At 33.5% G+C, this 16954-nt stretch overlaps 2 protein-coding genes across 2 annotated transcripts; both read right to left on the bottom strand.

Annotated features, from left to right (window-relative positions):
• Window positions 1–276: 276 nt before the first annotated feature.
• LOC134240443 (prostaglandin E2 receptor EP4 subtype-like) lies at window positions 277–3034 on the bottom strand. Its single transcript, XM_062722533.1, has 2 exons — window positions 2202–3034; window positions 277–776 (listed from the first exon to the last, which is right to left on the bottom strand). Exons 1-2 carry the CDS (start codon window positions 2982–2984, stop codon window positions 480–482), a joined length of 1080 nt encoding a protein of 359 aa, XP_062578517.1. The 5' UTR covers window positions 2985–3034; the 3' UTR covers window positions 277–479.
• A 2246-nt stretch (window positions 3035–5280) lies between these two features.
• LOC134240442 (prostaglandin E2 receptor EP4 subtype-like) lies at window positions 5281–6824 on the bottom strand. Its single transcript, XM_062722531.1, has 2 exons — window positions 5968–6824; window positions 5281–5792 (listed from the first exon to the last, which is right to left on the bottom strand). The coding sequence occupies exons 1-2, from the start codon at window positions 6763–6765 to the stop codon at window positions 5454–5456; spliced, it is 1137 nt and encodes a 378-aa protein (XP_062578515.1). The 5' UTR covers window positions 6766–6824; the 3' UTR covers window positions 5281–5453.
• Between the last annotated feature and the right edge of the window lie 10130 nt (window positions 6825–16954).

Here is a 16954-nt window from a genome sequence, read left to right as displayed (position 1 = left end):
AGTAAAAAAGAAGATCAAACACCTCAACCCTCACAAACATTTTTTTAGAATCTAGAGAAGTTCCAGGATGATTCATGACAACTCTGTACTTCCTTGTCAGCGTTTTCCAAATACATGTATAAATGACACTCCTATTTTTATTCCTTTTCAAAAGAACGTTTGCATGCATACATACCTCAAAATAAATACTATAAAATTAAACCAGTAAAAGTTTTATACAATGTCTGGTTGTTCTCTGCATGAATTGAGAAAAACAGAAAAAGAAACAAAGCTAGCCCCATATTGTAAGTTTTATTTAAAGCTTCTTCAAGGAAGCCTTACAGTAAATCAAAAACAATATCAGAACAAATCAAGTCTGTTTAAGTACTTTTCATCTTAGTTAACAACGACTTATGCTATTTTCTGAGTCTGTTTCAGCATTTCAGTTGGTAGCATTTTTATATTCAGTATCACAAAAGAAGTCATGTTAAGAAAATCTTTTAGACAGGACGACTTTCGACTTCATTTTCTGGGCTTAGCTGTTGAAGACGAACATCACCACGAACACTCCCGAAAGTCTCTTCCGTACTGTTGCCAGTTGTACTCACCTTCGCAGGAACGAATCTCTTAACATGCCGCTTCTTTCGATAAAATCTGTAAACTCTGGCTAATATTTCTTTCCTCAGTAGAATATAAAGCCATGGGTCAAGAATTTGGTTTAATGCAGCCAGTCTAAAAGCCAAAATATCGGCCTTGAAATTAGGGGTAGATCCTAAAGTGTTGGTAAGAATTCGTGACTGAAATATATTAAGATTAAATATTTTAAAGAAAAACGATAAATCTTTTAAAAATCGTCTCACTAAATATTAAAACTGATCATGAGTTCTTGATATTTAATTTGCAATTTCAGTTTTTGTCAAAGTTCCTGTGGGAACTTCAGAGCTTTATGTGTTTAAATGTTTCACATATACTGAAAGGAAAAAGAAACGCAGGGTAAACTTTTGAGGTAAAATAATTTTATTTTTCCTGATGTATTTTCTAGTATTCCTATCTAACGTCAAAATTCATATTTTATAAAAATGTAACCAAAATTCCATTTGACTTTGCCTCATAATTTTCAAGTTATTGAGACTGATATGACGATACCCCCGAAAAAGTGAAAATTGAAAATTCTCATTATCTTCAATGTCTCCTTCGCGTATCTGTCACAGTCTTTTTTCTCCTTTGCGTGGGGTTCATCAGTGTGTTTATCCTACTAATAGGGATATTTTTCAACCTTTTCAACAAGATAGCCCTTAGCTGAAAGGGACCATATTCGGCATTTCGAACCCTATCTTCCACTCAGCCCCACAGATGTTCAATGAGAATAAGATGGACTTTATGGGGACCAGTCGAGTGGGTAAATGTGATTGCTTGGCTGAAAATCTTGATAAACCTAGATTACAATGGGCCGGAGTTAAACACGCCACAAAAATTAAGCAAACGACGTGCGCATGCGCCAGTGAGAGGATCTCCAACGTAAAGTTGACCAGCTCAAAGATCCAAATCGCGCAATCGGTTTCTTTCAGTTTTATGGTGAATGTAATGATTATGATAACCTACACTATTTATAGCAGTTTTGTGGTAGTAAGGTAGCGATTAAACAGGTGGCAGGGACGAATAACCCGCTCTTGACGTGGCTCAGTTACGCGTCAACGTCACCGTCACGGTTGATTAAAAACCATTCACGGCCCTCTCTGACGATAGTTAAGACGTTCTAAGGGGGGAAATTTACAAGCGACTGCACAGCAAGCTGTTGTTGCCTTTGTCCTTACTTAGGCAACGTAAAAGCCAGACCCCATGGAACTTCCGTCAACTGTAACAAGATTGCAAGAAATGCATATCGTCTATAAATACTGAAAAACAATGTGTATACTTCAAGTGCATCAAATGGTACATGAAGATCGTTGACAAACTTTTCGTTATCAAGTTGCACGTGTTTTTGGCTTTTTAGCACTTTTCTTACGTGACGTCATACATTTCACGTTTGAATAATTCTGAACACTGATTTTGGTGCATAGTAACCAAGATTCTCATCTGACCAATTTTCGTAATTTTTGGTCATGCGGTCAAAAAAAATTCGCATATTTTGTTACCCTGCGTTTCTTTTTCCTTTCAGTATATGAATAAATCGACTCTTCCCTGAAATTTATTCAGTATTTTAGAAATGTAATATTTCTTACCATTATAGGTATCCAGCAGATAGTGTGGGAAAACAAGATAGCAAACAAAAATATCAGTATGAAAACCTCGCTTCTTCTGTGGTGCTCTTTTCCTCTGCTGCTTTTTACGCTTACCCGACGACCCCCAGACGATCCTTTGCAAACGGCAAATATCACCAAACAATTTAAAACAGAAGATGAAAAAAGGCTTAATATACCCAAAGAAGCAAACATTATTGAAAATGCTTTGTCTGTTTTGTGAGTTCCAAAATAGTCAAACAGACACCATGTGCAGGGAAAGTGACGAATGTTACGCCCGAATTTCAGCAACGGCATAGACGCGATGAATGCAGCAAAAAACCAAATTCCAGTAAGCATAACGTGAATTCGCCTGTTTTTCTGTAAAGAGTTATAGAGATATGGATGCCATAGCGCTAAATATCTGTCTAATGACATAGATGTCGTTATGCCTAACGTTGCAACACCGGAGAAGGTGAGCATAAATGACAAGTAATCACACAATGTCTGTCCTCCCACCCATTTAAAATTGTTGTTGTACACAACGTAAGCAACTGGAGCTGTGGTCACTATTCCAAACACATCTGTAAAGGCCAATGCAGCAACAAGTCTATAGAATATACCCCATTTATGTTGCTTGGCATGTCGAATGAGTATAAATAAAGCCAAAACATTACCCACTATTCCTGCAGTGGACATAGAAGCGACGTTGGCGGGCGTTTCGGTTTTAGAAAGTTGTAGTGTCAAGTTTGTAAGATCGGTAGAATAACAGAAGTTTGCTGCCATTTTCCTGACGTTTTTTTTGCTTTCATGAACACATCACTGATCATGATTTTGCAAGATATTTGTTTAAAAAAAACGACGGATGCCTGTCGTGAATAAGTTTCCTGGTGTATTAGGAATATTATCATCAACATTGTAAAAATACATACATTTTTAAAAAATTGTTTTTCATGCTAATGCATAAAAGAAGTATTTCTTAATCTATTGAATATAAAGCAGTTAATATTTTAAGACACGACATTAAAAACTTTTAAAAGAATATACTAGTACATGTATCTTATTTTTCTCCTTTGAATTGAAGCACACATACTTCCTGACTTTGCTTATTGAAAAATTCTATATTCAGATTTAGGTCTAAATGTAGTCTAAAATATCTGATGTTTTTTCAGGCTTTTTTTCACGATTTTGAAAGTTTGCGTTCCAGGAAATGTCGACGATACCATTACAAAAACTGGAAATGAAAAGCCCGGAAAACGTCAGTTATTTTTAACTGGTCGAAATGACTAAATCATGAATTATGAGTAGAAAAATTTTATGCAATCACATCTGTATTAATGTATTACAAAGATGAAAAACAGTTATCAAGTTCAAAAGTTCTTTTAAATAATTTAATTTTAGATCAAATTAAACTTTTGAAAATATCTTCTTTCAACTTTGGTCGAAATTGACTTGTGGTTTTCGTAAAGATGTTAAAATGTTTTAAGCCTGAAGACAGAGCGAAATACAGAAATATGTATGGAAAAACTGGACGATGCGTGATTAGAAAGTTTACATGAGATTTAAATATAAAATGAAAAATGCCGTACATCAGCATAGTCAAAACACACCAAAAATGAAATTACAAACATCAGGGTTAAAAAAAACCCTATATACATGTGGATAATTTAATATTATTAAAGTATGCTTATTTTTACAAAGCCTGTTTTCTTTTCGAGACATAATACTTCTTATCAATCTTTACAAAGATTTATGACGGACACCTTATACCTGCTCAGAATGTTATATAAACTTATTTAACTGTCTGTCCGTCCGTCTGTTACGCTTTGGGCTGTCCATTCCTCTTCCGAATATTTGCTATAAAGTACCATGTGACCTCCTACCGGTACTTTACTACATGTATTTGATCGGACTCGTTTTTGGGATTCCCAGAGGAAAACATGGACATGGCCATTTTTCTATAATATTGAAGGGTACCTATCTCTTATTCGCAACTCCTCCTGTACCACTGAATAAAATTTAATGATACTTTCAAAGATTCTTTATTACATAAAGCCATTCTGCACCCCCTATTTTACTTTTTGATCTCACTTATTTGTCTACCAGAGCAAACATGGACTTTGCCATTATAACCATGTGGGAGGAGGGTGTATCATTTAGTGAGCTCATTGCTCACAGTACCTTTAGTTTTGCTAACTATTTAACTTTATCAAAAGGCTACTAGAAGATATTGTTAAGACGTGGAATAACAAGCAATTGACCTGAGTTTCAAATGTTAGATTTTATTTAGAAACCAGAAATAAGGATTTCCTGATTAACTGCTTGTTTGTTTTGTTCCTTTACACATGTTTCCGTATCAGTTTACAATGTCAATGTGACTTTTTTGTTTTTGAATGTATTTATACAGTCAACAAACAGACATAGATAATTAATGCATAAATGTAATTAAAAACATCAAACAATGTTCAATTTACTTAATGAATTGTATAGTTGAAAACCTTTCTAATTTCAAATACACGATGTGGAGGACAACGTCATTCTAAATAAATACTTGCCCGTCTTTAATCATTTGACAAATGAAATTCTTCGCCGTTTAGGTCACTATTATTGAAAACTTACTTTTCATAATATTAATAGATAAGAGAGGAAGAAAATGAAAAGCGATCAATCTCTAAAATCTAGTAAATAAATAAATCGTGAACAGTACAAACTGGGGCCCTTGGAAATACCAAAGAGAGGATCAAAGGCCTTTGATCAGGTAGATTATACAATATAAATTGAAAATTATAGAATGCAACAAAAAATAACAATATAAATTAGAAACTCCGTAGTCAAATTTGTAGAAAAGAACTGGTCCAATAAAGATTAGGAAACATGTTATGCAAAATACGGTCAAACAATGTTTATTTACAAAGAAGGTCACCACACCGACCAAAGACTTTGCAAACAATTATATTAAAAGAAGTTGTTGAAGTCCAAGTAAAATCAACCTATTTGCTAGTAGCTTGCTTCAGTTTAAAATCTGTTGGATTCAGAACATATTCTTGGGTATCAAATCAGATAAGAAACAAAACAAATATACTTATGCAGGTGATGTTGGAATATCGCTAAATAAACAAGGGCAGTTGACGATGTAAAGGTTAATGTCATCTCATTAGTTATTTTCTAGAAAATATAAATTTTATATCTGTTGCATTAGAGGCCCTTGAAACTTGAATTCATTTCTATCTATAATGAATCTCTAGTAGGTAGAATTCATTGCATGGAGAAGGATTTGATTTCTGTTGCATTAGAAGTATTGGAATCTGTCGAATTCACTTTCTTCAGCAGTCTCCGCTGTTTGGGACTCAGTGATTGTAATTGTAGATTATCCCGCTTACTCCCTGATGAACTGTCCGTACTGTTGCTTGAAACCAAAGACGTGACACCATATCTTTTCCTTAAGTAGAATTTATAAATTCTTACTAGCATCTCTTTTCTAAGCAGGATGTACAACCATGGATCTAGTATCTGATTCCATGAAGCCATTCTTAAAACAATAAGATCGGCTTTATAATTTGGAAGTGCTCCAGATGTATTTATTAAAACACGAATCTGGAAATAAAATCAAAATTGACTGACTTGTATGTAACCAATCCATTATTTTGTATAAGGTTTGCTAATTGCATTAGTGACTAAGGTCTCTGTATGAGTTAAAAATCCTCAAATAGATGTAAAACACAACATTTATCAATTTATCAAAATCAATTTCACAAAATTGAAATCTTACCATTAATGGCATCCAACACACGGCATGAATAACTGAAATGGCGATTAAAAATATGAGAGTAAAGATCTCGTTTCTTCGTTCGCGCCTTTTTCCTTTAACACACTTTATACTCCCACGACGAGGGCCATACGCCCCCTTAGAGATGGCAAAAATAACAAGAGAGTTGAAACCAGTCGAGAATGCTACTGCAAGTATTCCCAGAGAAGTGTATAATACCGAGAACGCAACGTCCGTTCTGTACGTTCCATAATAATCAAAGAAGCACCAGGTACATGGGAAATGGCGTATATTACGGCCAAAATTCATTAATGGCAAGGAGGCTATCAGTGTCGAAAAAATCCAGATTCCAACAAGCATGACATGAATCCGTCTCTTCTTTTGTGAGGAATTATAAAAATATGGGTACCATAACGCTAAGAACCTGTCCAATGACATTGCAGTTACAACAGTTAGGGTGGCAACACTGGCAAATATGAGCATGAAGGACAAGTAATCACACACTGGTTGACCGCCAGGCCACACAAATTTGTTGTTATAAACTGCAAAGGCCACCGGAGAAGAAGATATTATTCCAAACAGGTCCGTGCAAGCTAGAGCTCCAACAAGTCTGTAGAAAATTCTCCATTTATGCTCGTCTGCGTGTCGGATTAGCAGCACTAAAGCCAAAATATTTCCTGACACTCCTAAAGTGAACATGACTGCCGAGTCTGCCGGGGAAACTGTTTTAGACAATTTAATCGTCAGATTGGTAAGATCTGCTGAATAACAAAACTTTGCAGCCATTTTCTTTTGCTGCATCCAACTTCTTTCGGCACCTTTCAATATGTCTGTGTTTTTATTATCTCCTTACACTTAAAAACTAAGACTACAAACGGATGCATTGGGTGTCATCCGCGCTTCCTGTAAGAAAGTAATATCAATAGAAAGCTTAAAAACACGATGTTGAAAGGGTTTTTTGCGGGTACAATCGATTTAGATCTATTTCAGACTTCTCTTCAGCGAATATTGTTATTACATAGGCTCCTACCTCTTTATTGCATGTCATTTTTATAAACACCAGCTTTTACGAGGATTTCAGGAAGTCCATTAATTTTTTTAATTAGAAAGCTTTTTTTTTTTTTTAGACATATCAAAATCAAGTACTGATATCGAAAACTTGTTTTATGCTCTACGTATAATCTGGAATAGACAAACCTGAGAGTGACAGTGAGCACTTTGTCCTCTGCTGGGTAAAATAAAATTACACCATCCTGTTCTAAAAATTATACAACTTTGATGTTCCCATTTTTAATAGCTAGTAATACATGAATTCAAGACGATATTCCTTAAAGTCATGTTCCAAGTTTGCTCCTTATTTCAAAGTTTTGTGTCATAAAACTTTAAGTATTGGATAATTGATATTGAAACCATAATCCTTTAATATTTGCATGTTCAGGTAGGATTCTTCTCTGGTTTCTTACTAGATGATAACTTCAATGTATATTTGCTTATATATCTTATATATTTAGACGTAAGAGATTTAAAACATCATAATTTTCTTTCCTCATCCCTATATAGCCTATATGGTAATATCTTTTATGCAAAAAGAAAAACATTTCAACTTTTGAAAAAGAAGGTACCACACGATTGGATGCAGTAATTTTTTATTTAAATGACCAGGGAGAAGGTGATGACTTTGATCTGACATTGCCTCTAATATAACACAGTCAAAACTAATCTAACTGATACCATCACTTATCGATATTGTCTTCTTGATTCTTTAAAAATGTCATTCATTTTAAATACAAGAAATACATTTTGTATATACCTTTAGTACAAATTTTAATTTATAGCGGTATCATATAATTAAATATGAATGAAGATATTATTTTAATTTTCATTTGGATTGATTGCCTGGAAAAATCTTTGTAAACTTAACAGTCATTATCTGTAAGTCTGGCAAGTTTAAGTTTATATAATACTGTGAAATCACTAATTTTCGGTGGGCTTAATTTTCGGTGTTTTCGAGGTATTGAGAGACACTCAATTAATGACCACAACAAAATGTAAAAATTTATAGGTATTACTAATAATTATACATTCTCCAACCATATAATCAAATTCCCACAATCCAATATTTTTTCTTCAAACATCGAAAATTTGTATTTGCTTATTATCATCAATTACCGGTATTATTTTCCCTTTTTGGGGGCAAAAATCTATTCTTAAGCGGTTTTTAAACATATTTTGAAATTGAAATCCAAACATTTTTTTATGTTAATGAAAACAATAAGGCTAAATAACTCAAGCTGCAAGCATTTTTCGGCTAAATAAAAAGCACAATGTGTTTTAGATTGCCGATGCATGTATTCTAAACTTGGCGCACTTTAGAGTCTCAGCACAATACCGAAAATTGAGTCTTGTAACTTTGATAAACATTTTCAGGGCACATTACAATTCTGCAACGTTTCAATGTACAATATATATTGAAAATATTGTCGACTTATTTCCGTCCTTAGGTCCACACCCCACTATAGTATATCTAAAGGTCTAAAGAGGAGAGTTCCTGTAATTTGCGTACAGAACATTTTGCCACTTGGAAATTTGCAAAGAGGGTTGATGTTCAATGGTATGGTTTAAATAAAAATGTAAGATAAGATATCATCCATACTCACCAATTAATTCAACAAAATAAATCTCTTCCATTGATATTAAATTTCAGTTTTTGTGGAAAACACATTGTTTGTTAACATAAAAAATACTTTGACGAGAATTAAACGAGTACACCTGATGGTTTTGTGTTACACAATGTTGCAATTTCCAATATTTCATAATGCAAACCCACGGTATGGGGCGAACTATAGGCCTGCTTGATGATAAAAACCAAATTGTTTGCTTGCTTTGTGTCCAGAAATAGGTAACTGATTTTAAATATTACATATCTTTAGGATAATATCCCTTTCCTAGTAAAAGAATATGTTTACCCATAGATGAATTATATCATTACGGATGGAAAATGATTCATTTGTCAGCAAATGCAATTTATCATAAAGTCAAATACTGACTGACGTTTTTCATACAATTGTTAGGCCATTATTCACACATGAATTGTTATTTCACAATCATGAGAAGGAGAACACGGCGGGTGTGATCGGTAGGTAGGGGATGCTCACAACTTCATGGCACCTGATCCCACCTCTGATATTTTGGAGGTCCGTTTTTGTTCTGCTCCAAATTTGTGTTGCCAACAGATTTTTTGAGCTTGAATATTGTTCGTTATCTCCATATATTTCATTCACAGGAAAAAGTCAAAGACCCCAAAGAACAGTGATATTAGCAAAATGACAGAGAGGAACAGTGTAAAGGTTGAACTGTGTTACGTAAGTGCTAATGACTATATAATCTGACATGAATTTTTCAGGTACATGTTTATGTTTTTAAAAAAAAACCTTTTAAATGTTTTTTTTTCTACATTATATATTTTATAACATTAAATGAAAAATAAGGTTAAAGTAAGAATCAGTGAAAGAAAAATGCAGAAAAGCTCTTTATTTTGATACTTAACACACTCTAAGCTGAACTTCCGGTTAAGAAGTATACAGGAAAGAAGTTTCGGAAACAGCTAATAAGAAGACAACGTATCATAAGCTCTTCTAGAAGTCTGTTGAAAATAGACCAATCAGCTTCCGTCATTAATGAGCTAGTCTTAGTGTTTCCGGAACATCATATATTGATCTGTGATGAGATCAAAGTTATAGGACATGTGTCATCTTTTGATAAACAGAAATCAATTGTTACTCATAACAACAAGACTCGACACAGAATTTAACCTTCACATTCAGGGAACAAACCAAGACTTGTGGTAATCCTTCACTTCAACAACACCAAATTCAACAGATTAAGACATTGATGCCAAAGTACTTTTTCAATTTTAACTATATAAATTTAAGTGCATTTGTTTTTCTTTCTTCTCTAAAATCTTACTTATTTAGCGTTTGTCGTCATGTGTAAATTGTTTTATGACCTACAGTACACGTATAGATATGCTTTGTCTATGAATATGTATTACTTTGTTTTGAAATACAAGTAATGCTAGTCATTTAAATACATGTTAGTAATCAGAAGACATGCAATTCGTGATATAATTCCAATAACTCAATTTTCTGTGTCGTCATCCACAATTATAGCTTGTATGAAAACAAAATAAAAAAGTTGCCAAAACGTCAAAAAGGGATGTTACCAACATTTACCGTCAATGTTTTATACCAATTTTATGCTTTTATTATTATAGTGAATTCGACTACAGAATGTCTACTTGCTTAATACATAGTCCTTACAGCATGCATGGGCGGTAAACAGGGATGATTTCCACACTTTAGACATATGATCCCCCATTTTGAATTTTAAGGAGTATGTGTTTTATTCTCTGTGTACAGATTTGTTGTTTTATAAGTATTTTTAATAGATTACTGTTAGTTATCTTCATATCTTGCTTTCTACAAGTATGCCTAGGAAATTTCCCATCCCTTTAAATCCAACGAGATACTGATTGCCTTCTTCTTTCTGACCTTGGCTAATCTTATTTTGGTCAGTACAGCATTTACTGCTTTTTTATCTATGGATATTGTTTTACGTGTATAACTCTAAATCTAAGCGACTCTCCAAGGAATTCTTATGAAATGTATGAGGACAACGAACAGTATTCAAACCCAGAAGTCCATTAAACAATACAAATCTTGTGTTGAACAAACACGGACTCCTAAAACATTAAAAATGGGTCTGGTGCTGTGAAGGAGTAAGCATCCCCTGCCGACCGGTCACACCTGCCGTGTGCTCCTTGTCATGATCGAGAAATAACGGAAAAATCCGTCGACAAATCGATGTGTAAATTATGACTTAACAAGTAGTATGAAAAATGTCTGTCAGCATTTGACTTCATGATTATTTTATAGTTGCTGACAAGGTCATTGATCTTACAAAATGATGACTTAGAACTAGACTATATCTTGTATGATGAACATTGACAGAGATTTTGAGTTGTTAACATGTATCCAATCGGCATATTCTGTTCTTATATAGGCTTTATATGGGTAGGTTTTAATTGCACCAGTATTCCAGAGGATTGAATGATTTCTTTATAATAATAATATTATGTATTTTTAGTCATGTCTTGAATTCAAATTGAAATAAAACAATTTAATTAAAATAAAACTATTTACAGTGGACCTTCAGATATCTGGACACCACATATCGGGATGCTTCAGTTTCCGGACGATTTTTCATCAGAAAAGAATTTTGTAACGTTATCTTGTCTTGTTTAACTGGTAAATCAGATATCCGGATACTTCACATATCCGGACAAATTGACTAGAAACCAAGGCGTTCGGATAAATGAGGCTCCACTGTAATGTACAACAATAACATTTTTAAAAACCTGCAGCTGATTGGATTCTCTCCTCTCAAGACTAATTTTACATAACATCCTGCCTTAGAGTTACTGGTGTAAAATTCCCTAGTAATTTTAACATTGTTACAATATACGATACACTTGAAATCCGCGTGCCTTTTATACAGCATAATAGGGAAGGCTACTGTGGAGTATTCTGGCGTTCTGGATGTGCTAAGCTGTTGTCACTCGTGGTGTAATTGGGGAAGACGCCTACAATAGTTGTCTGGTCCTTGAAATGACTTTGAAGAATTAGATAATAGGATGCCATTAGATGACAGAGTGAAGAACTCGGAAATCAAACCCTCAGCTTTAAAAGGATGCCCCTATTCCTAGGCACCCTAAGTGATCCCTGCTTTAGCCCCCGCTTTCCAGTCTCTCTTTGTGACATGCATTCCGCTTCATTTAATCTAGGTTATTTTTTTATATTAATGAGCTCTCAAACCAACAATAATTACTTTAAAAACCGTGTCCTATCTTATGACTCTTTTTGTTCGGATGAATCCATGTTTTTACAAATACATGTAGAACAAGGAATAAAAAAATCAATTAAGTTTACCGTATGTTTTTGATGTGTGTGCTTTTATATCTCAAGCTGCAAGTATGAATTGTTGTAAACCATCATATCTTTTGAAAAGCTAAAGGTATCATACAATACTCAATTTGCTGTCGAGTTTTGGAAAAAAAAACTTGCGATTAAGGATAAATAACACAAACTTTCTTCAGAAATCAGCAATATTCCTCATAAATTTACATTTAGATTGGTAACCTGAATAATGGTTACATGTACCAAACACAGTGGAACTTTTTTTTTTAAATAAGATTTTGTCATAACATTAAAAATTTGTGCAAAATTTTGTATGGTATAAAATAGAAAACAAAACAAAGGCTCGTATCTAAGCACCAAAGAAAACCTACGATTTCTTTATAATTCAGGGATTTATTATTTTTATTTTTATTTATGTCATTTCAAATCGAAATCAGTCAAAAATATATATCAATCCGTGCATCAAGTTTTTGTTTGTGTTAAGTACCCTTAAGTATGAGGAATATGTTACTTAGATTCAAGATAATAATATTTACACTACATACAACTGTATATAGTTTAAATTACAATCATAGGAATTTTTTTAAATTACATTTCAGTTTCATATCTACATGTATTTTGATAAATGCAAGTTTTACATAAAAAAATATTAAAAACCAATAGATTTGGACGGTAAACATGGCTGTTTACATTTCTAATATAGATTCTTCCTTATATAAGTTTTTTATTTATATTAAGTTCCTTATTCGTATTTTTTGCCTGATAACTGAAAGTAGATTAAGATTGGGACGTATGTTTACATAGAGGGACATTTCCCCCTCTACATCACGCGAAATTTGCCACAATAAATTAAAGTCCAGGCTTTTTGATATCATTGACATCTGCTTTTTCAATAAAAATGGAACTCAAAAATTTACTTACCTTGTCATTGGTCATTTGCAAAATTATTTAAAAAAAAAAACAACATTCTGATTGAACACACAAGTACTCTGAAGTTGACATCAAAAAGATGCTTGAGTTTCTAATTGACAATATCTATGTTGTTTTAGGAGGCAAGGTCTTCCAACAATCTAATGGAATTCTTATTGGTACTAATTGCGCCTCGTTATTAGCAGACCTATTTTTGTATTCATATGAAGCAGAATTTGTGCAAAATTCTTATGCGTAAAAAGAAGAAAACACTTGCTTTGGCCTTCTACTCGACAATTAGTCTAAGATATATCGACGACGTACTGTCAATTAACAAGGGAAATTTCCATTTTTATGTCAATACGGTATATCTCAGTGAGCTTGAGATAAAAGATACCACAGAGTCTGGCACATCTGTTTCATATTTAGATATTTTACTTGAAAAAGACGTTAATGGTAATATTACAATCAAGCTCTATGATAAACGTGATGACTCTAACTTTTCTATCGTCAACTTCCCTTACTTATGCAGCAATATACCTTCATCACCTGCACACGGAGTTTATATTTCTCAGTTGATTCGATACACTAGAGCATGCTCTACGTATGAACAATTTCTACAACCAGATAAATTATTGACAAACAAGTTGATAAAACAAGAATTTCAGCAGGCTCGTTTAAAGTCATCATTTCGTAAGATCTATGGTCGATACAATGACCTTGTCAGCAAATACAATTTATCATTGAGTCAAACGCTGACTGACATTTTTCATACTAATTGTTAGTCCATTATTCATTACACTGAATTGACGACGGATTTTTCCGTTATTTCCCGATCATGACAAGGAGCACACGGCGTATGTGACCGGTCAGCAGGGGGTGTTCACTCCTCCATGGCACCTGATCCTGATTCCACCTCTGATGTTTTGGAGGTCTGTGTTTGTTCTTCTCCTATTTTGTATTGTTTTATGGACTTTTGATCGGGAATACTGTTCGTTATCTCCAAATGTTTCATGTTATTTTTGTCCGTAAACATTCAGAATGAAAATAAATATTTGTTTTTAGAACTTACATAGATCATAGTCAAATGTAATATTATTTATTGCTAGAGACGAGTCGCTAGATATTCAGTTGTAAACGGTATACAAATTGTTTAGTTTCTTACATTCAAATACAAAAAATGAAAACTTTGAAATATTCTTGAGAATACCATGTTTATGATCATTAAATTAAGATTTAAAATAGGACATAGTAAATGTTCCATCTTTTAATATTTTTATGAAGAATGCTATTTCTATTTTCAGCGTGGATATTTACTGTATAGGATGTAATATGTTTGATATGATTGCCTTCCTTAAATAAGGCACCTTTGTATTAAGGTCTAACAACAAAACTTATTTAAGCAAACCAAATAAAGTGAAGATATAACAAGCCTTTATCATATCAACTTTTGAACAATCCCTCATTGAGACTAAATTATGATTAATAACGTCTCGGATTTCAAGTCGTTCACAAACCTATTTATTTGTGGTGAGGGCAAACGTGATTCATATTCATGAGAAGTTATACATTGTCAACCTTGCACCTTTTAGGTGCATTGTGGCAAAAGCTTACAGACATCTAAACATAAATTCAAATGGACTTGACAAGCTAGGGATAAATTGCAACAAAAAGACCAGGAATCTTGACTACCGCCAATTGGTTTTATCCTAGGGTATACCTCCAAAGAATGATAATCTATGTCGTAGAAAATGAAAACAAGATAAAATGATATACAAAAATAGCCTGTTTCAAATCAAGAAAAATTTACTTGAGAAACCATGGCTTAGGGAGGACGGATTTCAGTGAAAAGTTCGGAAAAGGGACTCTTTTGTATCATAGCCATGTATTTTGTTTGTTGGCTAAATAGCCAGGAGCCCCAACACCAAAATTCATAATTCAGGGGGGAGGAATTTTACTATTTTGGAAGAAGCACTTTTGCTCTATAAAATCATGTAATTGATTGTATGCTTATTTCTCTGGAGCGAAAAAGATTTTTTTTTTTTTAAAATGACCCTGTTTAAGACCGAAACCGAAACCTCTTATCCAGAAGTAATATTTAACGTTTTCAGTATTATCCTGACTATGCAATATATTTGCTAAATTAACAGTGATAGGATAAAGAGTTTGAAAATTAGTATGCAGTTTCACTTTATGATCGACAGTGGTCCCACCTTACACGTGAATAGATGACTGTTGACTAATAAATCTGAAAAATCTAGTAGAAGATTCGGTGCATGTTTTTTTTTATAATTATGCCGACAGTTTGTTTGCTTGATGCCCAGGAATGAAGAGAAGTTCGTAGTTTCGAAGACTGCATTAATTTTAAAAATTTTGGTTAAGCCTAATTTCCAAGGTACCCCAAGGGGTCAGAATCCACACCATTCAAACTTTTGTAATCCCCACGCCCTTATTTGTTATGTATCAGGAAAGGTTGAAATTCAATTATTCTAGAAAATGTTCGATTGCTATTGCACGGTCGGCAATGCACGATGCACAGCGCAAGACGACGGACGAAAACAGACATCAACAGGTCACTTGAAGGACTCGGCTGACAAAGAACTCTTAAAAAAATCCTGATTAATTTTAATCAAATGTGAAACGCTCTTTAATTGTACTAAACATTTTCAAGTATATGCTTTTTATGACTCACAAATACATATATTCAAAAAAAAAAATCATGACACCAATATGATTATAGTAATTGTAGTTAAGATGATAGAAACGTCACGGCTTATTTTGTAGCCTATCACATGAGTGCTATTTTATAAATTTTTTTTACAAATACCATACCAGGAAGTAAACAGTGGTGTTACATAATCAAATGAGTTCTCAATATAATATCAGATCTTTAAATCTTCACTTCACTTCTTCTGGTATAGTTAGATTTTAACGAAGACAATTTTACAAAATGATATCAATTGCCCACGTGGGACAGTGGTTAGGTGTTTGCTCTAGAAGGAATTGATCCTTACATTGCCGGTGTAAAGACGAATAATGACCCCCATCGAATACTGATCGGGGGGTCACTTTTCAACGACAAAAAATGACCCCCCCCCCATCCGTAGAAAAAATCATTTTTTTGTAGAAAAAGAGTCCTAGTGGTCATTATTTTATATGTAATCCTATAAAAAAAATTGACCCCCATTGAAAAATGCCCCCCTTTAAAGTGATACAAAATTTATTACAGGTGAAAGGGAAAAATGTGCTGTATATTATAATTGTTCTTCCTTCGAATAGATTTGATATCTGTTCTTCTTAACACGTAGGGGTAATAAAGTTCCTCATTCTCTCTGCCAAAATATTGACAAATCAGTTTTAAGCAATTAACAATCAATCAATTTCTCTTCATTTCTCTGATAAAGGAGCAAACCTGAAAAATCAAAGATGGTACATGTTAATGGAACAAACACACGTTGGAGATGAAATTTATGAATATAATTTTTTTTCTTTACTGACTCCATTGATACGTTGTTTCTGAAAAAAATATTTGTTGGGAAAAAGTAGAAATCTGTAGCAGACAAATTAATATCGGTGCGTACAAATAAGTAATTTGTTCGAATTAATAAGGTTTCATTCGGACGAGTGAGTAAAAATAGAAATGGATGACAGGACGCCTCGATGCTGTATATTTTTTATATGTTCCATCCTATACATGCAGACTATCACTATATGATTAAAGATATTTTCAATATTTGCAAATATATATTCTTTTTAAACCCCCCCCCCCCGGCATGACCTTTCATTGGATACTAAAAACTTTGACCATTTGACCTTGACCTTGGAGATTTCCGAACTTATGAAAAAAACTTTAACCTTGGCCATAACTTTTGAACGGTAAGGGCTAGGGTTTTCATACTTCACACATGTAATCCATGTTACATTAAACCTTTCTTAAGAAACCATCAACTTTGACCCTTTGACCTTTGAGTTTGATCTACCTTTCAAAAACCTACCCTTACCCATTACTTTTGAACAAGCTGGTGCTAGGGCTTCCCTATTTTGCAGTTGTATTTCTTGTGAGAAGACCCTACTTTGGGTACCAATATATTTAAACTGCATTCAAG

This window comes from Saccostrea cucullata, unplaced genomic scaffold, assembly GCF_032062105.1.
Source record: "Saccostrea cucullata isolate Sc308-1 unplaced genomic scaffold, CSIRO_AGI_Scuc_v1 ctg246, whole genome shotgun sequence".
NCBI classification, from domain to species: domain Eukaryota; kingdom Metazoa; phylum Mollusca; class Bivalvia; order Ostreida; family Ostreidae; genus Saccostrea; species Saccostrea cuccullata.
This window is presented reverse-complemented; position numbering and strand designations above follow the sequence as displayed.

Bases quoted from the DNA above. Each gene is read 5' to 3' on its own strand.
- LOC134240442 (XM_062722531.1), bottom strand. From the start codon at position 6,765: ATGCAGCAAAAGAAAATGGCTGCAAAGTTTTGTTATTCAGCAGATCTT. The intron at 5,793-5,967 runs GTAAGATTTCAA...TTTTATTTCCAG, and splicing joins TGTGTTGGATGCCATTAATG to ATTCGTGTTTTAATAAATAC.
- LOC134240443 (XM_062722533.1), bottom strand. From the start codon at position 2,984: ATGGCAGCAAACTTCTGTTATTCTACCGATCTTACAAACTTGACACTA. The intron at 777-2,201 runs GTAAGAAATATT...AATATATTTCAG, and splicing joins TCTGCTGGATACCTATAATG to TCACGAATTCTTACCAACAC.